Genomic DNA, 22,433 nt, shown 5'->3' on the forward strand with positions numbered 1-22,433 from the left:
TTTAATTTTAGATAAAATAGAGATATTTAAAAAAGATTCTTTTTTTCCATGGGTCATAAAAGTAATTAAAAGATAAAGTCACGCTTTCCAACCATTTTTCCACAAAGTTGATAGAAACTGTTCATGAGTGCCAAGCGATAAAAAGAGAGTAATAATACCTAAACATAGGATCAAGTGGTCGTTAAAATAACATTAAACTTAATTAATTGAAATGGTCATTGTCCTCTGTATATGAATCTTCATTGTCAATAATATATACGTACATGCAAGTATGCAACACCAGCTTAAATAGTTGCAATATGTATAATGTATGATCTTACAAAACTCTAAAAATATGCCCATTATCATAGTTGTTTATTCAATGGTTATATATATAGACGGACGTGAGTATGAGCTAACCAAGTTTGGGCTTCGAGCATCTATGTGTTTTATCGCTAGCTTTAGCGGCTACTATTTGTTTCAAACGATTCACCAGCTTTTGATGGTAATGGTTTGTCTAACTGCAGGAAAAAAATACGAGATTTGAACCCTCGAGTTAAGTTACTTTGGACAAGTCAATAGCTAATGGGATTTTTTTTTTTTCTTTTTTTCTTGGAGGTATCATATTTTCATGACCGATATGTGTCACGTGTATTTTCAACCTTTGATCGTACTTGTAAATTTCAGAAGTAAGAACTAATATTCTTTCTTTAATTTCTTATTTTTATTCTGATATTGTCACGTGTATGACCACGGCCACGGTCACAAATTTTGTCTTTCGGTTGAGAGTATTGATCAAATGAATGATTCTCGTGAATCACGATATCAGATTATATATATAATCATTAATTTTGCATTTTTCATGTTACGTATATTGATAAAGATCTGAAAAGACTAGTTAAAATATCTAAATTGCTACCAAACGGTCAAATTTGGTCCACCTTTCATCCATAATGGTTCGTTGATGCATTCGGGCTCGCAAAAAGCATGTTAAAAAGTTGGTGATAATTACTTAAAAGTGATCTTTTCGCAATATATTATAGTAATCAGAAAATGTTATTGGCTTCATGATTGAAACTTGGCCTCATCGAATATGTCACGGTCACCTGTATGGATTCTTAAATCTTAAATTTTTTAAATAGCATTATTATTGTTTTAAATTTTTTATCACTACTCAAGCGTGTATACATACACATACATATATATTGTCATTTGACAGAATCTGCACACATCTTTCAAGAAATTTCTATTTTGTTTTTGTAACACCTGTAAATTTGAAGTGATGATATTTTAGTTATGTGTAAATTTTAGTTATAATTAATTTTTGAATTCGACATACATGGCTCCTGATTGCTGCTTGTGATCATAAGATTCATACCCAGGCCGTTTCCCTCTCTAACATCGGTAGCTTGATGTCGATGTCTGTTGTATCAAATAAATTCTCAGAATTTGCAGTTTCCTCTGTTCCACAAACTGGTTCTGCAATTCTGGATTGATGCTAGCCAACAACATCTCCATATTAATACATTCTTGAAGATTGATTCATGATCGTCATGATCATTATCTCGATCTTTATGTTTTTCTTTTAGGTTTCCGTGCACATTATACGAATCAGACCTCTCCTCCTAATTATCGCATCGCATCGCATCAGGCAGTGAGTTGATTCTTTCTTTACCTACTCATCAGATTCTCACCCTTGATTAGATAATAACGCTGTTTCGACGTCGTTTTGGCTCCTTGTGCAGACTTCAACACGAGAACCTCTCTGATGCTTGGAGGGTTTCGGTTTCTCACCAAATTTTAATCCTATTTCAGCTGCTGTCGTATGATACGTCTGATATAATAACTACGATCCACTGAATAATTTCTAGGCAATACTTTTACTACTTGATCGGAATCATGTTGCAATGAACGGATATATTAATCTTAAAACTAACCATCCATTTTGCTAATATATAGCAAACCAAAACCCAAATGTTAATGAGCTTTCAATTTCAGTTTTGATTTCACCTAATCGGGGAGTCGTTATAGGGAGGAGGAAGTGAGCTGCCGCTGGTGCTATTGATTCACTCTGCATCATCCATAAAGAAAATACAAAAAACAAAAAAAAGAGCAGTCATTTTCGTAGAGAGAGAGAGAGAGAGAGAGAGAGAGAGAGAGGTTGAGAGTGCATCAGTAAGCACCTAATATGGTCCCATGGTCTAGTGGTCGGTCAGGCACCTTTAATCTCCAACCTCATAACCACAGGGATTGGGATCTTCTTGACAATTGTACTCGCCCACACCTTTGATTTGTACTTCACGTTGTGCTGAGGCGGGGACGATAGCATGCCTCAACAGACTATCAACCGAGATAGCATGGTTCAATCATGGATTTTAAAAAGTCTATTAAAATCTACTGTTATTGAACTGATGATTTAAAAATCTACTTTAAAATCCATTAAAATCCACTGTTACTGAACTGATGATTTAAAAATCTACTTTAAAATCCACTGTTATTCAAAACAGTTTTGTGGATTAGGATTTCAATAATTTTTAGGATTCTGGAGGATTTGTTTAGTTAAAAATACAGAAATCTAAATCTCATGGTTTTAGGTGGGATTTGAAAGAATTTTACAGAAAATCATATGAACTTCCCTAAAATCTATCAAAATTCTAAATTTCCTAAATCCCATCAAATTCTCCAAAATCATGGTTTGAATACACCCCCCAAGATTGTAAAATCTTACAATTTAGAAAATTATTTAAAGTAGTAAGGTCAAACCAAGATTGTACAGCTATAAAAGTTAAGACTATATAATATAAAGATAAAGATTAGCTTACCTGAAGAATGACTTCCCTTACATCGTGTAGATCTCCACCTGATATAGAGAAGCAATAGACTTAAAAATTGCAGCTTTAAAACTAAGAACGTGAAGACTCATGAACATAAGGCTTAATCCCAATCTAAATCCTTTGTAATTACCGATATCAGTTTGGTCGTTGAATTCATCAAAGACCTGCAACAGTATCATAAGAGTGGTAAAACTAAAATAGAAAACAAAAGACACTTACATTGTTATAGTAGAAACCAAATGCTGCAGCAAAACATTAGTTGTCAATCAGACCTTCAAATCTTGCAATGGAGCAGATGATGGGAGCCCACATACAGTAACTGCAAAAAATAAAAAAAGAGGCATCCAAGAATCAGAAGAAGTGAAGTGAAGTGAGACCAAACATTATGAATACCAACTTCTTCTAAGAGCAAGTAACACAAACCTCAGAATTCAGTGTGTCTTCTTATAACTTCCATTAGGATCACCGAAGATGTCTGTGTATGCTGTTTAGTATTAGTTAGTAAATCTGAAAATCCAAGTGAAAAGAAGCAAGAGAGAAGAACAGATATAACTTACCTTAAGCAGTATGAGTCATCTTTTTCATTCTTCAATCAACCTCTGACCTGCAGGTATACTGATTCTTGGCTCCTCTTGTTAAAACCTAAAAGTAGACAAACTCGTTATTAAGCAAACATAAACAAGAGAGATTTAAAGTAATTTAAAAAAGTGGAGAAACAAATCTCACCCCAACACTCTCCGGAAGATTAACAGTATCATAGATTTGTGGTCGTCTCTCTTGACTCATGAAACAAACGCCAATTCAATCTCCAGAATAGGATTTGACCATCGTTGTGTAAGACTGCAACATCTAGAGAAAGAAGAAGCAACAGCAAAAAACCATAAGAAAAAAATATCAGTTAGTTTCTCTGTTGTGTGTGTAACAAAGAATAAAGTTTAAAGTGGCGGAATTAGACTCACAACTTATGGATGGGGAGAATTTGAAGTGGACAAGGAGGAAGACTCAGAAGCTGTCTCGAGTGACCTCAGCAAATTAAAGAAGACATCACCAGCTCTCCGCAAATGATCCTGCAAGAAAATGGATTTCATATCAGAAAGACAATAACAAGACAAGGGAGTAGAAACCAAAATGTCGCAGCAAAACATTAGTTGTCAATCAGACCTTCAAATGTTGCCATGGAGGAGATGATGAAAGCCCACGTACAGTAGTAACTGCAAACAAGAAAACGCATCCAAGAATCAGAGGAAGTGAAGTGAGACCAAATATTATCAATACCAACTTCATCTAAGAGCAAGTAACACGAACCTCAAAATTCAGAGTGTCTTCATAAAACTTCCATTAGGATCACTGAAGATATATGTGTGTGCTGGCTAGTATTAGTTAGTAAAAAAACTGAAAATCTAAGTGAAAAGAAGCAAGAAAGAGAGAAGAACAGAGTTAACTTACCTTAAGCAGTCTGCTTAAGTCTTCTTCTTCTGCACTCTTCAATCCATCTCTCTGAGATAAAGCAGACTTGAGTATTCTTCTTCTTCATTCTTCAATCCATCTCTCTGACCTGCACAACATATACCAGAATTAGAATAACACCAAACCAAACCAAAAAAAAAAACCCTAGAATTTGTAAAACCTGTACTTGGCGGTCGGTCAAATCAGAAGAAGAAACGCCATCATCCGGCTCCTCCGATCATCACTTGGCACCAATATTTTTATGCAAAATCATCAACCGAGATACTCAAAGAGTTAGAAGACGGCAAGACAAGACAAGAGAAGAGGTCTTAACATAACTTGAAAGTAAACCCTAGAATTTGTATTACCTTTAGTTGGTCGATCAAATCAGATGAGAGAAAGTTGAAGAAGAAGAAACGCCATGGAAACAATAATTGGCACACATGTCTTGATTTTCCACCATCTAGTTTTTTTTCTTTTGATGGCTTTGATTTTGATGAATCAGATTGGTAGTTAACACTCGTTTCCCTGCGGAAAAGAACCAACAAATTTAAAAAAAAAACTATAACAACGTGAGACCACATTTGAGTATCAGATCATGGTTATCAAGTATTTCAAGTACCTTATACAATTTTATGATTACTGCCTTTGGCTTGAGACAATTCTGGTTCCTTGTCGAGTTCTACTTCTGTTGCACCTTTTTGTTCAAAAAAATAAATAACAATCACTGGGTAGTCAAGGATGAACTTGAAACCAAGACAAAAAAAAAAGCAGAGAGGAATTTGAGATTACTTACAGAGCAAATAGAGGGGTATTCCATTGTCTGAGTCATAATCCCTAACACTTCAGTAGCACCTTGTTGTTCAAAACAAAAACAAAAACAAAAAGAGAGTAATGGTTAAGGGAGATAGATAAACTTGAAACAGAAGAAAAATAAAGAAAAGGATAAAACTTTGGAATGACTTACAGACCAATAAGAAGAAGCATAATTCATAATTCAGATTTTGTTGCCATCATTTGGGTCCATAATTCAGTATCAATCCTTAACATGAAGGGGAAGGAAAAGCATCATATATATCTGAGTATACTTGGTTCTGTCCTTGACAAAGATCTGAGTCAACATCGTCATGGTTGGAACACACACACCTGTTTCGTTTCACCACCTCAAAAGAAACAAGAAACCAATTGATTAAATAAGATCCATATAAACACACAAAAAAAAAAAACAGAACTCTGTTTTCAAAAGCAAAACATTCACACACACACCACCTCTGGTCCTCTGTAATAGTAGAAAGAAACAAAAAATCAGGAATCGATACATATATAGGGTTTAGAAAGAGATACCTCTGACTTGTTGTTTTGGCTTTGAATTTGCTGAATCAGAATGGGGAATACATCAAACTGTAGATTCGATTTTAACAATCGAACAGTTTGATACACGCCGGCCGGACACCATGTTTGGTGTTCTGGATCTTACACAAACTTCATCCTCCGAAAAAATCTGAGTGTGAATCATCCATCATCGTCCGAAATCGAACACACAACACCGGTTTGCGTTTTCACCCAAAACTGAAAGAAACAAAGATTAAGATTGTCATATTATACAAACAAAAGCCAAACTCTTAACTTCAAAAAGCAAAAAACATTCACACCAAAAAAAATCAAAATTGATTGTTAGGGTTTAGGAAGAACACGAAACGGTTTACCTCCTCTTGACTTCTTCTTCTTCATGTCGCCGCCACTAGAAGAATCGAACAAACTCTCTCTCTCTCTCTCTCTCTCTCTCTCTTTCTCTCTATATCTCGTCGCTCACTCTATCTCTCTCTCTTAATTGAAGAGTCTGTGATATAAATTTGTGTTCTCCAGATAATGGATAGTGAGAGTCGTCAATATTTATAAACAAAATAGCGAAAACAAAAAAGGAAAATAGGAATCCTATTTTTTTTTTTTTTGTTATAAGGGTAAAAGGAAAAATAGAAAAAAGAAAAGGAAATTACAACGGGTTTTTTTTTCCCACTTAATTTATCAAACTTGCACCATCCATAGTCATTAGTACATAATGGGTTTACAAACCGAAGCCCGCATAAAGCCCAAATATCTAAACCGCCATGGAAATTACTGGACCCTCTCCAGAAAAAAAACATGGGCTTTTATTGTTATGAATCTTAACCCAACGACGTCCTAACGCGGCATCGTGACGACGACATCGTTTATATTACTCTTCATTTAATTGGCAATACCGCGCAACCCTTCATAGGAACGACGTCGTTCAGTTACGATGACGAGCTAACACAGAAACCTCCTTTACTGCCAGAGGGTTTCAGTTTCTCCTCTGAGAAATTTTAATATGATATGTATTGTCAAAAATTAAAAATTAATATGATATCCTTTATCCTATAAAGCACAAGTCACTTGCCCAATAAAAACATGCCACATAGACTTTTTCATAATTTATATTTCATAAAAACAAATTGAAATCAAGCAGAAAAAGAAATCTAAAAACTGTCCAAAACCTTTTAATTTTTACACCTATTATTTGAGAAAGAAAAATGAAAATAAAAAAGTTACGGTCCTACTTTTCTTCCAATTGTTCACCCATAATCTCCATCCCTGTTCTTCCAACTGTTCACCCATGATCTCCATCCCTGTTCTACAACTATGAATTACAGTTTTATCGTTGAAAAAAAAGAGTTACAATTCTATCTCTTACATATTTATTTTCGTTTGTTTTCATTATTCCAAATCTCTTATGAAGCCAAAAAAAAAAGACTTCCCTTCTTTCATTTTCTCTGTTTCTTTTTCCATCTATCAAAAGTTTTTCTTTTATAGTTTTGTTATTATCTTTTACCACCAAAATTTTGTAGATCGCTAATTTAAATTGTCTTTTAAATTGTTTTCATGTACTATTGCAATCGGCTAGAAAATGTTCATTGCTTTCACACCAATTCCACGGTTAAAGCTTGATGAATAACATTGGACTCATGTCTCCAGCCATTATCATTCCCTATTCAGCATGGGCAACCAGTTTTTGTGTTTGTATAATACCCCTACAGTTTAGCAAACATCAGTTCAATTACAAAATTGATTTCTACAAGCTCATCTTTGATCTTAACATTGTCTTCCTTGCTTTTTGTGTGAATGTAGAGAATCATGGTGTAAAGTAAAAAAAGAAGTTCACCAAGAAGACGTTTTCACATCCAAAACTAACGAAGCTTCTAGGACGATACACGAAAGAGAAGATGATCCCACCAGGTTACAAATTCTCTTGATTATAAAAAAAACTATTATTTGTTTAGTTTTTTTTGGGGGGGGGGGGGGGGCTAAGTTGTTAACATCTTTTTCCATATTAGCAATGGATTTGCTTTTCTAAAAAAATTAATACATTTATGTACATTACTTTTGGATATTCATAAATTAGTAATTCATATGATTTTTTTTTTTTGTATTTTTACTAACAGAGCAATTAAAAACTATCTCATCATATAAGTGAATGCGATGTGTAGACTAAAAAAATGTGAATAGAATACTCAATACTATACAATAATTAGAAAATTACAATAACTTAGTTATAGTGTCCCAAACTGAGAAATTGTTGTAATGTTTTAAAATTTTAACAAGCACAGTACATTTAATTCTGGGAGGCATAATACAATCTTTAGATGATAAATTTGTTGACATTTCACCTAATATTCTTTTTATTCGGTCGAATGACAAAGTATATGTGAAAACAAATATTATTACGTTTCACATATCCATCGTTACATTTAGTTATGATACAATGCAGTATAACTGATAATACATAATACATTGATGATAATTTCCGGTGCAAAGCACCGGGTTTACCACTAGTGTCTGATATAGTTTACAAGAAGGACCCATGGAATAAATTTCTTGGCATTACTTTAGTTACTTGATCGGAATGAATAAATAATGATGCAATGAGTGGGTTATGGGCCGGATTCGGGTGGGCTCGGCGATTCCACAAAAGAAAGAAACGCCTCGGACTGGAACTCACCTCTCTCTCTCTCTCTCTCTCTCTCTCGGTCGTCCCGTTCGTTCATAGAGAGCAGCATAAAACCTACATTATAGTGGGTTCGCTTGATCCACCGATTTTGAGATGGCTGGTGGTGAGCAAGAGGAGAAGCGAGTCAAATACAAGAGCTCTATCAAAGATCCAGGAACTCCTGGATTTCTCAGAATTGTATGCTGCAAAGATCAGATATATATTTTTACAAGAGCTTTCCCTTTCGTTCTCTCTTTTGTTTTGAGTAATAACATCTATCTATCTATCTATCTGCTTCTAACTGATTGATTCTTCAATTCGCAGAACGACGTGATGTTGCTCTTCGTCCCTAACGATCCCAAATCAGATTCAAAGCTCAAATTGCAGACTAAAAACATCAAAAGTATGTTACCCCCTTCTCTGATTCATCATGACTCATTGCACAGTTGTCATCAAATAATTTCTTCAATTTTTTTTTCAGTTCATAAAAATACCAAAGAATCATCTAATAAACCTCCTTGGCTCTATCTCACTACCTACCAGGTCTCTTCCTTCTCTTTGACATTCTTCATTCAGTGTTCATTTGAAGTTTCCTCCTCCTCATCTTTCGTTTACAGGGACGGAATCATATCTTTGAGTTTGAAAATTATCCCCACATGCATACTTGCCGTGATTTCGTCGGTAAGCTCCCATCTACCCTTTTTTTTGCTTTTATATTGGTTGGGAGAACTATTTATTTCTCTTGTTGTTTTTTTTTTTTTTTTTTTTTTTTTTTTTTTTTTTTTTTTTTTTTAACTATCAACAGCGGCCCTTGATAAAAATGACGAGGAGCCTAAGAAAGCAGCTGTCTCGACATCTACCGAGCAACTCAGTAATAAAGAATTGGAGCTACGCTTCAAGCTTCTTAGAGAAAACAGGTACCGTCGTAATCAGAACCTAATCGAGTTACCTTTTTTTTTTTTTTTTTTTGTTTAAAGTTTCTCATTGGCTCATCAAGTTCCTTCTAATATATGGTATAAAGTGAGCTGCAGAGATTGCATAAGCAATTTGTGGAAAGTAAAGTCCTGACGGAAGATGAATTCTGGGCAACAAGGAAGGTTTACTTCCTTTCTGTTTCCCTCCTTGCTTCTCCTTCTCTTCAATGTCCTCCTTGTAGTTTACTGACTTTATTCTGATCGTAGAAATTACTTGGTAAAGATTCCATCCGAAAGTCAAAGCAGCAGCTCGGGCTTAAGAGCATGATGGTTTCTGGCATCAAACCATCTACTGATGGACGGGTATGGTTCCATTTTCTCAGCTCCTTCCTGGCTGTTAGTACAGCCTCATTAGTTACCATGTTCATGTACATGCTTGTGTTTCGAAAAAATAACGATGCACCTACACTACACTGATGTATATTCGGATTAATTACATTTATGTGTTGATATAATAATCATGTGAAATCTCTGCTGGTTTACTAACCACTTTCTTCATTTTTCTTCTTTCAGACTAATAGAGTGACGTTTAACTTGACACCTGAGATCATTTTTCAGGTGAGCTCTTTGCTTCACTATGTTTTTTTTTATTAGTGTAAGTGCTCTATAAGTTTCTGAATCCGATTCCAAGTTGGATCCTCAAAGGTCGTTACCATAAGTTTTTCTGTTTAATGGGGCTGAAGTCGCAGTTAGTGATAGATTGGGTGAGAATTCATTGATATAGGTGTTCAGGTTGCTTTAACTTACACAGTCCAATGTGAGACTATAAGTGAGGAATATGAACTTTGTTTAACAGCCCTTCAGCCCCCCATATTTTGTGCTTGCTTAGCCAGTAAATTCATTGCAAGTATACTGAAATGTTACTTCATTCATGCTACAGTCCTTTTCTCACTTATGTTTTCTTCATTTCGCTTTCAGATTTTTGCTGAGAAGCCGGCTGTACGGCAGGCATTCATAAATTATGTTCCCAGTAAGGTAACAAAAACTAGCACACCGTGACAATCTTTGTTTATAGGTTTAATCTTCAAATAAGACGAATCTTAACTGGCTTTCGTAGTTATTTCCTACGGTAGATGACAGAAAAAGACTTCTGGACAAAATATTTCAGAGCAGAATATCTTTACAGCACCAAAAATACAGCAGTAGCTGCTGAGGACGAGGAACTCGCTGTATCTGAAGCCTGATGAGATCTTGGCTCGGGAAACTCGTCAAAAGGTTAGCTTTCTTCTATGGATTTATCATTTTCCATGTATTTTGCTTGAAAAGAAATTATATGTGGCATATCCATCTGATTTAAATGTTATTTCTTTAGATTAGACGGGTTGATCCAACTCTTGACATGGAGGCTGACGAGGGAGACGACTACAGTCATCTTATGGTAAGTAACTTAACTACCACTGTATGTGAAAGGTTTGGATAATTTCAAAAGAGTGCATCAATGATTCTGTTTGAAAGAAAATTTCAAATGTTCAGTTAGTACTGTACAGATTCACACAGACAGAAATGTCTTTCTTCGGTGTTTTTAGTGTTGGTGTTTATGTATTGTCTATCCCTAGAAGAAATAGTATGGCAAGAACTGGGACAATACTAACGGTGTTAAGAATCAAATTCGTAACCATGTGTCACATGTTTATTTTCTAGAATTCTTAGCGAACCTGATCAAAATTGTTAAATCAAGAAATTTAGTTTCTTTCAGATAATTCTGAATTAGTGCTTTTGCTTATCCACATGACCGATACTTTTATATAAGCATGTGTGAGAAGGAGCTCAAAACTGATATCTAGAGAACATTAATCTCGACATTAACATTGTGCTCTTTGTATGCGGTTGAAAGATTATTTACAATACACTGTATCAAATTATCTTATATTGTGCTTAATTTAACATTCCTGTAACACAGGACCACGGGATCCAGCGTGATGGCACCATGGATGTTGTTGAACCACAGAATGACCAGTTTAAACGATCACTTTTGCAAGATCTTAATCGTCATGCTGCTGTTGTATTGGAAGGCAGAAGCATTGGTAAACACTTCTAAGCACCTCATTTGAATATTTTTATCTGAACATTTTATAACGGTAGACAACTCACGAAGTGTAAACATTTATGTTGGCCTTTTGACTTTAATTCTTGGTGGTAAATATACAATAATATTCCTTTAAATTGGTAAGCAGATGTTGATTCAGAAGATACGAGGATTGTTGCAGAGGTTCTCACACGGGTTAAACAAGGTTTGATGTTTCATTCTACTATGTTTCGCGTTTGCTTCTTTTTTTACTGTGCTAATCGATGGGCAATGCCACTTTTTATATTCATCTGACCTTGCTATCCATCTCTATTTTTACCCCTGTCAGTAAGCAAAGCTGATGGGGAGACCACCAAGGACGCTAATCAGGAGAGATTGGAAAGAATGTCCCGGGTAGCAAGAATGGAGGATCTTCAAGCACCACAAAACTTCCCGTTAGCCCCACTTTCTATCAAGGTTTGGATTTCTGCCAATATAAAGGTTTTCACAATTGATGATGGATGCTGCGTTAATCCCCTTACCCTTTCTTGTTTGTAATCAGGATCCTCGTGATTACTTTGAATCTCAACAAGGAAACATCGTCAATGTACCCAGGGGAGCAAAGGGATTAAAGAGAAATGTCCATGAAGCTTATGGATTACTAAAAGAATCCATTGTGGAGATTAGAGCTACAGGATTAAGTGATCCGTTGATTAAGCCTGAAGTTTCCTTTGAGGTGCTATTCTATCTCATAATAAAATGTGTGCTGACTAAAGAAACCATAACTTATTGCTTTGTTGCCTGAGCGAAAAATTGCCGACCCTATTCAGGTTTTCAGTTCGTTAACCCGAACTATCTCAACTGCCAAAAATATAATTGGAAAGAACCCACGAGAGAGCTTTCTAGACAGATTACCAAAGTCTACTAAGGATGAAGTTGTACACGTACGTCCGACATTTTCCAGTGTCCTAAGTGACAAGAAGTTCTATATGTACTGATTAGTGAAGAATGGGTAGTAATGCCTATGGATAAGAGGACTTTCTTCTTTCATCTACAGCATTGGACATCAATACAAGAATTACTAAGACATTTTTGCTCATCTTATCCGATAACGACCCCATATCTTCATACCAAGGTAATTTATTGTCATTTTCAAATCTCCCAATCCCGAAGTTTGCTATATACATTGATTCCTAGGCATCTCGATGAACATTTAATCTTACTTATTACACACCAAGAGCAAGTTATTATACCGAATCTCTTTTGTGGGTTCTTGTGATGTTTTGTTATTATGCAGGTTGGTAAACTGAAGGATGCAGTGTCCAATACTTATTCAAAACTCGATGTAAGCTTCGATATTCGTCATCTTTCTGACAAAATAAGCAACTGGGAGTATATCTGTTAAAACAGTAGAATAGTAGATCCTAATCTCTTTATACCAATGCGTTTAAGAAAATGAAATTTGGGTAAATTTGATTTAAGTCGAATCTTATTGTATATGGTATACTGTACGGTTTCCTTGATAACTCCATGTAACTCAGGCAATGAAAGAGTCAGTGCAATCTGATCTCCGGCATCAGGTTTCTTTACTGGTTCGTCCAATGCAACAGGTTAGTTTCGTCCAATATATACAGAAAGAGTTGTATTACATTATGTCTCGGTTAAGTTTATATTTTCAACTCTTATTGCATCTATATCCAGTTTATATAGCCAAACCAAGAGTCCGGTTTAAAATTGATCTTAATCGATTCTCTTTGCCAGGCTCTTGATGCTGCGTTCCAACACTACGAAGCAGATCTGCAGAGAAGAACAGCTAAGAGCAGCGGCGGCGAAAGACCAAATGGGTACGTATAGAAGACAAAAACATAAAAATCTCTGCAAGATCTTTTGAAATTTTTCATTTAGTTGGTGTTTTTGAGATTTGTCATTTCTTTTTTTGTCCGACCAGCAGCAGGTATACTGAATGTAGACAAACTCGTTACTAAGCAAACATAAACAAGAGAGATTTAAAGTAATTTAAAAAAGTGGAGAAACAAATCTCACCCCAACACTCTCCAAAAGATTAACAGTATCATAGATTTGTGGTTGTCTCTCTTGACTCCTGTAACAAACGCCAATTCAATCTCCAGAATAGGATTTGACAATCGTTGTGTAAGACTGCAACATCTAGAGAAGGAAGAAGCAACAGCAAAAAAACCATAAGAAAAAAATCAGTTAGTTTCTCTATTGTGTTTGTAACGAAGAATAAACTTTAAAGTGGCCGAATTAGACTCACAACTTATGGATGGGGAGAATTTGAAGTGGACATCAGCAAGTTAAAGAAGACATCACCAGCTCTCCGCAAATGATCCTGCAAGAAAATGGATTTCATATCAGAAAGACAATAACAAGACAAAGGGAGTAGAAACCAAAATGTCGCAGCAAAACATTAGTTGTCAATCAGACCTTCAAATTTTGCCATGGAGGAGATGATGAAAGCCCACGTACAGTAGTAACTGCAAAACAAGAAAACGCATCCAAGCAACAGAGGAAGTGAACTGAGACCAAATACTATCAATACCAACTTCATCTAAGAGCAAGTAACACGAACCTCAAAATTCAGAGTGTCTTCATATAAATTCCATTAGGATCACTGAAGATGTATGTCTGTGCTGGTTAGTATTAGTTAGTAAAAAAACTGAAAATCCAAGTGTAAAGAAGCAAGAAAGAGAGAAGAACAGAGTTAACTTACCTTAAGCAGTCTGCTTAAGTCTTCTTCTTCTTCACTCTTCAATCCATCTCTCTGAGATAAAGCAGAGTTGAGTATTCTTCTTCTTCATTCTTCAATCCATCTCTTTGACCTGCACAACATATACCAGAATTAGATTAAAACCAAACCAAACCAATAATAAAAAAAAAAAAAAAAAAAAAAAACCCTAGGAATTTGTAAAACCTGTACTTGGCGGTCGGTCAAATCAGAAGAAGAAACGCCATCATCCGGCTCCTCCGATCACCACTTGGCACCAATATCTTCCTGCAAATTCATCAACCAAGATACTTAGAAGACAAGACAAGAGAATGAGGTCTTAACATAACTTTAGTAAACCCTAGAATTTGTATTACCTTTAGTTGGTCGATCAAATCAGATGAGAGAAAGTTGAAGAAGAAGAAGAAGAAACGCCATGGAAACAATATTCATCAAATTAGAAGAAAAAGAGAACCCTAATTCTGGGTCATCAATCATAAACCCTAGCTCTGCTCTGCTCTTCTTTGAATCTTCTTCGTTCTTCAGAAAATAGAGAAAGGAGGAATCAAAAAACCAATCTTACGCCATTAGAGAAGAGAACGAAAAGGTCCGGTGAAGAGAGTGAAGAAGAAGAAGAAGAGTCTCAGTGTTTAAGAGATGTTGAGACCTAGAGCAGTATATATATAAACATCTACACAGATTTCGATACTGCGTAGTAAATACACCCATTAATCTCTTATTCCTTGAGAAATCAAATCAAAATCCTCCATTCTCTCAGCTTCTTCGAAAAGAAAACAAAAGAAACCCATCTTTCATCTTTTTTTTTTTTTTTCCTTCTATCCTAATTTAACCTCTTTTAGTTTATTTTGGAGCAAGAAGCTCTGCGTGAGGTAGGATAGGATTGAGACAGTGAAAGCACATGATCCATTCCGAGATTGAAGTAAGCCGATGAGGCGATGATCTCACTTTCCGTAAGATTTGGCCGGAGGAAAATATATCAATTTCGTGAATGATTGATCTCCCTCCTCCTCTGCCTTCAGTCAATCGATAACGGGTGGTTTTTGTTGATTGATCTCCCTCCTCTGACATCGACAAGGGTTTCGTCGATGTCACGACAACTACAGAACAGTGCAGTGATGAAGGCCTTATTAGCAATGGGCTTTACGGTGACGGCCCACCCGAAGTCCAGTCAGGTATCATACTCTCTTCTTGATTTCTTTACAAGTAAACCATTTTGATTTTTATAATTAAAAATTTTAATTAAACAAAATTTCTTATTGAAATAAAGTTTAAGTTTTAGTTGTTGAAAAAAAACCATACTTACCATCCTATCCTTAGGAAGTCCAAAGTGTTAGAGCTTCTCCAACGGTGGATTTAGCTAAGGTTCTTATTACAAATTATAATTAAAAATAAATCAGAATGAATAAAAAAGATAAGAGTTGCCTCTTATTTAGTAAGCTTAAGAGTTGGCTCTTATTAGATACGTGTCAACATATTGTTGAGTTGGTTTTTAAAATAAAAACAAGTTTTTTTCCCTTTCTTTCTCTTCTTCCTCTTCTCTATTTCACGATACTTTCAACCCAAAACGAAGAGATTTAAAAAAAAAAAAAAATCAGAACATGGCAATCGGAGGTTTTGATAAACCAATCACTAATTGGAGATTTTGATTAATCAATCGGAAATCAAAGATTTTGATTAACCAATCGGAACGACATATCGGAGCTTTAGATTAAGCGACGAGTCTGAATGTGAAAGTGGTGAGTCTTCTCCACCAAATCAAAGCGTTACCTTCGCCAACTCGCAGATTTTGATTAACCAATCTCGATTATAAAGGTAATTTCCTTTCTCTGATTCTATGGATTCTTGTTTAGTAAGGGTATAGAAATTAGGGCTCTTTAAAGTCTGTTTCTATCTGTGTTCATAGGCATGATTGTAATTAGGGTAATCTGTTTGTAAAATGTGATCAAAGTCTCTGCCTTATTCTCTTACCTCTCTCTGTTTTCTGTTTTACTGCTCTGCTTCTCGTGAATTATGCTTTTTATGCCACCAAACAGATGCTTAATCTTTAGAAATAGATGTTTTAATTGAGCTGCAACTTGGTTTTAGTTGTGCTGGTAAGGCTATGAAGTATGTCGCATTGTAGTTGATATAGATTGTAATGGTGGCTTTTAAAAAGTGAACTAGGATATAACTTATCTGTTTTTGTTTCAGTCTTGGTTATGATCATCGTCTTGTAATCATTTATAAGTCTATAAATGTCGAGAAAGCAAGTATCTTTGGTGTTTAATTTGTTGTTTTTGTTGCTTTGCAGATCACTTGTTACTGAGTTTTACTAAAAACAAAAGATGAATCAAAGCATCCATCGGTGTTTCAGGAGCTTTATCGATTCAGCTAGAGGCTTCTGCAAAAACAGAGCTAGTTGTAGATTCGTCCATAGTGATGGAGGAGCCGATTTGGTTGGCTCTCCAAGCAGAATCGAGCTTCTTAGGTCTAATTTGATTCCTCCTAGACTTTCTCATCACTTCATGACTCGCTCTGCCGACAGTAGGTTCAGGGAGGAAGATGTGTCCAATTACTTCAGATAATTTGCCAACAAAACACATTCAACTTCTCTTTAGTCTGAATGTATGTTCTTGTGTGTGACATAAGATGTTGTTTGGTGAGGTGTAGTACTTTTGGACCAGTTCAAGATGTGAGGATACCATGTCAGCAAAAGAGGATGTTTGGATTTGTGACATTTGTGTATCCTGAGACTGTTAAGAGCATTCTCGCCAAAGGAAACTGATCACTTTGTGTGTGATTCAAGAGTTCTTGTTAAGCCTTACAAGGAGAAAGGCAAAGTCCCTGAAAAATGCAGGTACTATACTAGTAGTACGAACTCTCATACTTAGGCCTGACTATTCCATGAATCATTGTGTTTACGTCCCTTTTTATCCGTTTGTGTAGAACTAACCAAACAACGGAACGAGAATTGTTCTGAGTTCTTGTGATGGGTGTATAATTTATTTATCTCAACTCATTAAAAATGTGATCACTGATCAGTTTCTCTTAACCTTTCTTTTATATTGTTTCTTGTGAGTTCTTGTGATGGGTGTATAATTTTTTCAAAATTAAGAATCCCAATAAGAGTTTCACCATTGGAGGAGCAAAATTTTAATTACTCTTTCATAAGTTCTTATTTTCAAAAAGTACAAAATATATTCTTAAAAAAATAAAAACCTCAAAATAACATCCTCACCGTTGGAGAAGCTCTTATAAGTTCGATATATTTTCATGTATTAATATTAAATGTTTTCTTTGCTTCTGATTTTTTTCGACCTTTGAGGCTTTAACTAGATTTTAAGGTTGTTATAAATTAAGTTTAATTAAAAAAAATAGATGCAGTTTTTTGTTATTTTCTTTGTTGCCTTAACAATCTTTTACAAATTCACATAGGCAGAAGACTGCATTAAAAAAAATATCAACAAATCATGTAAAAAGGAAGGAAAAAGGAAGAAGAAGAAGAAGAAGGCAATTAAATAAAATATGATTAGGATTCAAAATCAAAGCCATAAAGCCCCAGCTTGTCTAAGACTAGGCACTAAATCACCGTTAATATGAGCAGCCATCAGATTTTCCAACCCTCCAAACAGCTTCCCTCCTATGTACATCACTGGTAATTTCTCTTTATCACTTAAGATGTTGTCGTACTTGTTGTCTTCGTCTTCACCAATTTCAACCACCAAGGGGTTCACACCATGTGTCAGTAGCAGCCGTTTCGCCACGTGTCCCATACAACACCCTCTCCTCGCAAACACCACCACAGCATTCTCCATCACCACTAGGTGGTTGCTTGATCTCTTAGTGTTTATAGATGTTGGCTTTGGCTTTGGTGATGTTAGCCATGATAATGATGTTGATGATGATGGTTTATCTTCATTCTTTGGACGGAAAATGCTATTTCCCGGCACAGTCGTCATCCACGATGATGACTCGTATGGTCTTATTGCTTTTTGCATAGTTGATGCTAGAGAGAAAGAGCGAGAGAGAGAGAGAGAGAGAGACTTGTGTAGTTCGATTAGTTTGGTAAGAGATTGGATTATTAAAGAATTTATATAGAGGATTTTGGAGAGCATTTTGGCTTGGGGAGGGGGGGGGGGGGGGTCAACGAACGAAGGATGTGTAAAATGTATTTTCATGAAATCGGGAGCCACGTCACCGTATCCAAAATAAAGATCTATGTATAACCTATACTTATGATTATGATTAATTCTTTAATGTTGAGTGTAAATCATCCAAATATTAAAGATATATTTAACTTAGGAGTGAAAGATAAATTTTGAACTCATTGTCGGAACTCAAATGCGACAACTCAATTTAATATAATTGTTATCATCTTAACGAAATGTCATTTTTGAACTGTTGTAATTTAGAAAAATTGTAGCAATTTATAAATCAATGACTTGCACGACGATATATAGTTTATTTTAAAGTAAATGATGACGAAGGCATAGCAAGAGGCTGATGTCAACAGATTTCTTTATTTGCTTAATAAAAACGTATGTCATTAGTTAATTTGTCTTCGTATGGTTACGTTTTTGTGGATAAAGGCAAATCATTTGTATGGACCATTTAGATTTTCAGATCATCTCTATTACGTCATGACGATGACTTGTTTTCTCTAACATGTTATCAATTTGTATTTTATATTCTCGTTGAAACATGAAAACTATAATCGTTTCTTTTCCATACATAAACATTTTTGAATACCTCGTTTAGGATTGGTTTAACTTGTGATCTGATCGGGACATCGTATGTCACGAACCCCACAGATGACGTATCATCTTTGTGGTAGAATCAAACAACAACTCCTTTCGTCAAAAGAAAACAGCTGAGAAGTAGGAAAAAAATGACAAAAGATGGAGGAAGACCCTCACCGTGACAAAACGACATGACGTCTCCCTTTAACTTTACGAAACAGCAAGTTGTTCCTTTCCGTTCCCTCTTTAATTACGTAATATTTTGAATCTACTGTATAATTTACTCAGAAAACATTTGAGTAGCCTTTTAAATTAATTTATTGGTTAACGGTCATCACTCGTCTCCAGCTAGTTTTGATAATACATGACATCATAAAAAGCAGTCGTCGGGTATATATATCATATATAGCCACCGATAGAATGAAAACTAAGTCAAAAAAAAAAAAAACAAATTAATTTGACGTCACCGGAAAATTCGCCGGAGTTTCGTCACCCCCATAAAAATCCTTACCGGTAAAAAATAAAGAAAAAGACGTCTCTATCATGGTGGCGCCGGCAAAGCGTCATCAAATACGAAGGGTCCATGTTGCTATGCTCATACAAAATCTTATAATACGTGTGCAATAATATTATTTTATCTTTTTCTTTCCAATACAAATCCCTTAAAAGGAAAAATTGAATAGCAAAGTTAACAACAAAGAACTTAACGAGAAAATAATAATATTTTAAAAGTTGATGGGATTGGTATCTTAATTTATATCCGAATATATAAGCATGTCGTATGTCCCATATAACTAAAGAACTATTGACAATTTGGCATAGATAAGATCATATGAATATGAATTTTTATTATGTTTAAATTTGACTTCATCAATTCTCCGGGTAAATATCCAACGATAAGTTTCACTGAACATGATGATGTATAATAATCTCCAAGACCAAAGCCAAACCAAACCGAGTTGCAATATGTCAGACTATTTTCAAAATCTATCAAGAGAGAGAAGGGGTCATTTGGTCAAGCACCGAACCGGTTCTTTACTTCCAAGGTGGAGACTTTTTTAGAGAAAATAATTTAAGAAAACTTACTCTTTCCTTCTCTTTTACTTCTTAGCGTTAGGCTCCAAGTTCATCTCTTGGAGGTTGAGCAACAGATCGTTGGAGCTCAGGTAAACCTTGTTTGCAGATTGAGCAATGGTCTGAGCAATCTCTCTTGCAGCTTCAATCTTTCTCAGAGTGATGAATGCCTGATTGTTTGCAATTGCTTGTCCGATCAGCTGAGCACTTTTAGCTTCTCCCTGCACAGATGTAAGTAAAAGACCAAATACTTTAGGCCGATACCTATAATCTCCAAGTCATTAGATCTGCAACAGACATCTACAATCCTATACCTGGGCACGGATAACCGCACTTCTCCTGTCTTGCTCGGCTTTCTCCACAATGAACTTAGCCCGTTCAGCTTCTTGAGCAGCGACTTGTTTTGCCTCGATTGCTGCGGTGAACTCCTTGCCAAAAGTGAGGGTCGTGATGGAGACATCATCAAGAGCAATGTCGAAGTTAGAAGCTCGCTCTGTCAGAATCTTGCGTATCTCTCTGCTCACAGCCTAGAGGAGAGTAATCACAGACCACCATAAGAAACAAAAAGAGCAGGAAAAGCGTGTGGAAGAAGAATGTTGAGATACCTACTTCTCTCTGTGTTATGAGCTGGCTTGCATTGTACTGAGCTACCACTGCTTTTAGGGTTTCATGGATGATAGAAGGAAGAACCCTTTCACTGTAATTCTCGCCAAGGGTCCGGTAAATCTGAGGCAAACGATCACCCATGGGACGGGTGAGCACCCTAAGTCCAATTTTCACCTGTGCAACAACCAAGGAAAATATCAGAAACACGTAATCACCCTTAAAGAAAAAACAGACACTTCATTCAACTTGTTCCACCTAAATTTAATCTCATCCTAAAACAAATTTAATTAGATGTCTTGTTTCATAGTCAGAAACTAAAGCCGGAAAGACACAAAGGAAAACGAAAAATATATCTATTATTAATCAAAGTTTTCCCCATTTCTTTACCAATCAACTATCCATCTACAGTAATCATGTGATATTTTAACAGGGAAAGTGAAACATAATCTGCAACTCCATAGTGATAATCACATCCCAACTTAAAAGCACGGTCTTAATACTGATATAAGGATCTTAACAAAACTTCAAAAGAAGGAAGGTCTTCATATACACCAACAACATTTGAAAGATTAGATCATAGGCTGGATGGATAATAGTACAAACAGACAGAACAAAAAAAAAAAAAAAGCATTAGAAACCATAACGCACCATCTGAAGGTCATGACTACCAGTGGTGCTCTCAACAAGGTAAGGTCGTGCACGAACGTCATAGATGATTGGCCTTTCAAACCATGGCAACATAAAATGTGTGCCTTCCGGGTATACCTGAAACCACAAATCCAAGTAAAAAATCATGCTTTGCAAAATAACAACTCAAAGACGCAGATCCAAAAGTAACTATTGTTAGTTTGAGAAACACACAAACCTTTTCCTTGATACCAGTTAATCGGTTGAACATGACAGCACGGTGTCCTCCATCAACATTGTAGAGACTGTTAGTAAGGGCATAGACACCGAGACCACCAATAACGCTGACCTTAAGAAGGGCAGAGAGAGCAGGTGATCCAGGAAGGTTGGGAACTTTGTTGAAACTCATTTCCTAATACCAAAAAAATAAAGTAGCAATCAAAAACCTCCATATACGAAGATCCAAAAGACTTAACACCGCCATAAGAAAATCACACACATAGAAAAATCAATGCACAAGCCTCCAATTCAAAAGAGCAAATACAGAACTGGTGTTACTAAGAATCGATGGACAGGGAAACAAGTGGAGAACAAACACGAATTCGTAAAGATCGCACAAACAAGCTTCAGAAACTGAAAGCATCGGTAACAGATCCCAGAGCTAAAATCGATCCAGCCATTGATCATTAGCATATAGGTTCAGTATCCATAGATCGTGGACTATAAACTTAAAACAAGAATATACGAGCAATAGCTTTCACCAAATGACGATTCTACCGATAAAATTACGCAAGTGACTATCAAACTGAACGACGATCAGGCACTGCGTGACTTTTCTCGGCAACCAAACAGAGCATACCAATAAAGACAGTGACAAATCCGAGGAAAAATAAAGTGGGGAGAGAGAGAGAGAGAGAGAGAGAGAGAGAGAGAGAGAGAGAGAGATGAACCTTCGCTCAGCTGTTAATCACCGGCGATGTTAGGGTTTAGGAAAGATCACGATCGGAGCTGCCGGCGAATCTTATTAGGGTTTTAGAAATGATAATGGCGAACTATCTTCTAGTATGTTCCTGCTAAATTGCACAGGCCCATTAATTATAATATGCTTTATTAAGCCCATTATGTATTTTCAAAGAGGCCCATTATGTCATATAGTCAATGTTTAAAAAAAGTTCCATGCGTTTTTTTTTTTGTTCGTCAGCAAGTGTGTTAACATTTTTGTGAAATTATACAAGACATGTTTAGACAGCAAGTCTAAAGATTAATTCATAAGTAGTCGCTCACTGTTTTGTTTTCCTGGCTACTATTCTAATTTAATGGCAACTAAGTAATTTAATTATGATTTTTTATATCAAAGAGTGTTAATGTGTTATCAAAGAGTGTGTGTTACAATATAATAAAACAACTCTTTGAACAATCTA

At 35.7% G+C, this 22,433-nt stretch overlaps 2 protein-coding genes, 4 long non-coding RNA genes and 1 pseudogene across 53 annotated transcripts; 3 read left to right on the forward strand and 4 right to left on the reverse strand.

Annotated features, from left to right (window-relative positions):
- Positions 1 to 1,879: 1,879 nt before the first annotated feature.
- Positions 1,880 to 6,187, reverse strand: LOC104761249 (uncharacterized). 42 transcript variants are annotated; one of them, XR_015594863.1, is made up of 19 exons: positions 5,966 to 6,187; positions 5,604 to 5,828; positions 5,227 to 5,405; positions 5,056 to 5,114; positions 4,882 to 4,956; positions 4,628 to 4,787; positions 4,447 to 4,503; positions 4,260 to 4,368; positions 4,119 to 4,160; positions 3,975 to 4,024; positions 3,773 to 3,880; positions 3,540 to 3,662; positions 3,371 to 3,455; positions 3,237 to 3,288; positions 3,086 to 3,132; positions 2,944 to 2,977; positions 2,802 to 2,839; positions 2,163 to 2,319; positions 1,880 to 2,050 (listed from the first exon to the last, which is right to left on the reverse strand). It is a non-coding gene; the product is annotated as an uncharacterized LOC104761249 (long non-coding RNA). The 42 variants fall into 42 exon arrangements; XR_015594848.1 differs by having other exon boundaries at positions 3,237 to 3,297; XR_015594853.1 differs by having other exon boundaries at positions 3,237 to 3,297; positions 4,119 to 4,179.
- Positions 6,188 to 6,823: 636 nt separating this feature from the next.
- On the forward strand, positions 6,824 to 7,551 carry LOC147946481 (uncharacterized). Its single transcript, XR_015594865.1, has 3 exons — positions 6,824 to 6,949; positions 7,180 to 7,295; positions 7,404 to 7,551. It is a non-coding gene; the product is annotated as an uncharacterized LOC147946481 (long non-coding RNA).
- Positions 7,552 to 8,152: 601 nt separating this feature from the next.
- LOC104778549 (general transcription and DNA repair factor IIH subunit TFB1-1-like) lies at positions 8,153 to 13,335 on the forward strand (annotated as a pseudogene). The gene is made up of 20 exons (XR_015594866.1): positions 8,153 to 8,460; positions 8,587 to 8,665; positions 8,744 to 8,805; positions 8,880 to 8,943; positions 9,068 to 9,179; positions 9,284 to 9,359; positions 9,444 to 9,539; positions 9,750 to 9,794; positions 10,155 to 10,211; positions 10,310 to 10,451; positions 10,549 to 10,614; positions 11,137 to 11,260; positions 11,411 to 11,467; positions 11,591 to 11,718; positions 11,804 to 11,977; positions 12,072 to 12,185; positions 12,299 to 12,376; positions 12,539 to 12,586; positions 12,783 to 12,851; positions 13,003 to 13,335. The product of XR_015594866.1 is annotated as a general transcription and DNA repair factor IIH subunit TFB1-1-like (transcript).
- LOC109131970 (uncharacterized) lies at positions 12,777 to 15,036 on the reverse strand. Of its 5 annotated transcripts, none has more exons than XR_015594867.1 (9): positions 14,818 to 14,998; positions 14,344 to 14,506; positions 14,174 to 14,254; positions 13,973 to 14,081; positions 13,832 to 13,873; positions 13,687 to 13,736; positions 13,517 to 13,591; positions 13,285 to 13,407; positions 13,127 to 13,200 (listed from the first exon to the last, which is right to left on the reverse strand). It is a non-coding gene; the product is annotated as an uncharacterized LOC109131970 (long non-coding RNA). The 5 variants fall into 5 exon arrangements; XR_015594869.1 differs by having other exon boundaries at positions 13,832 to 13,887; positions 14,818 to 14,939; XR_015594868.1 differs by lacking the exons at positions 13,127 to 13,200; positions 14,818 to 14,998 and adding an exon at positions 12,777 to 13,038 and having other exon boundaries at positions 14,344 to 14,747.
- A 491-nt stretch (positions 15,037 to 15,527) lies between these two features.
- Positions 15,528 to 17,103, forward strand: LOC147946482 (uncharacterized). Its single transcript, XR_015594871.1, has 3 exons — positions 15,528 to 15,799; positions 16,278 to 16,823; positions 16,913 to 17,103. It is a non-coding gene; the product is annotated as an uncharacterized LOC147946482 (long non-coding RNA).
- Positions 17,104 to 17,398: 295 nt separating this feature from the next.
- LOC104761286 (monothiol glutaredoxin-S13) lies at positions 17,399 to 18,088 on the reverse strand. The gene has a single exon (XM_010484353.3). It carries the CDS (start codon positions 18,079 to 18,081, stop codon positions 17,509 to 17,511), a length of 573 nt encoding a protein of 190 aa, XP_010482655.2. The 5' UTR covers positions 18,082 to 18,088; the 3' UTR covers positions 17,399 to 17,508.
- Positions 18,089 to 19,533: 1,445 nt separating this feature from the next.
- LOC104761295 (prohibitin-2, mitochondrial) lies at positions 19,534 to 22,216 on the reverse strand. 2 transcript variants are annotated; one of them, XM_087507784.1, is made up of 7 exons: positions 21,963 to 22,083; positions 21,251 to 21,424; positions 21,034 to 21,150; positions 20,389 to 20,559; positions 20,094 to 20,306; positions 19,792 to 20,000; positions 19,534 to 19,692 (listed from the first exon to the last, which is right to left on the reverse strand). In XM_087507784.1, the coding sequence occupies exons 2-6, from the start codon at positions 21,419 to 21,421 to the stop codon at positions 19,806 to 19,808; spliced, it is 867 nt and encodes a 288-aa protein (XP_087363910.1). In that variant the 5' UTR covers positions 21,422 to 21,424; positions 21,963 to 22,083; the 3' UTR covers positions 19,534 to 19,692; positions 19,792 to 19,805. The 2 variants fall into 2 exon arrangements, with proteins under 2 accessions (XP_087363910.1, XP_010482666.1); XM_010484364.2 differs by having other exon boundaries at positions 19,534 to 20,000; positions 21,963 to 22,216.
- Between the last annotated feature and the right edge of the window lie 217 nt (positions 22,217 to 22,433).

The sequence above is a fragment of the Camelina sativa genome, chromosome 3 (genome assembly GCF_030686135.1).
Source record: "Camelina sativa cultivar CO46 ecotype springtype chromosome 3, ASM3068613v1".
Taxonomy (NCBI): Eukaryota; Viridiplantae; Streptophyta; class Magnoliopsida; order Brassicales; family Brassicaceae; genus Camelina; species Camelina sativa.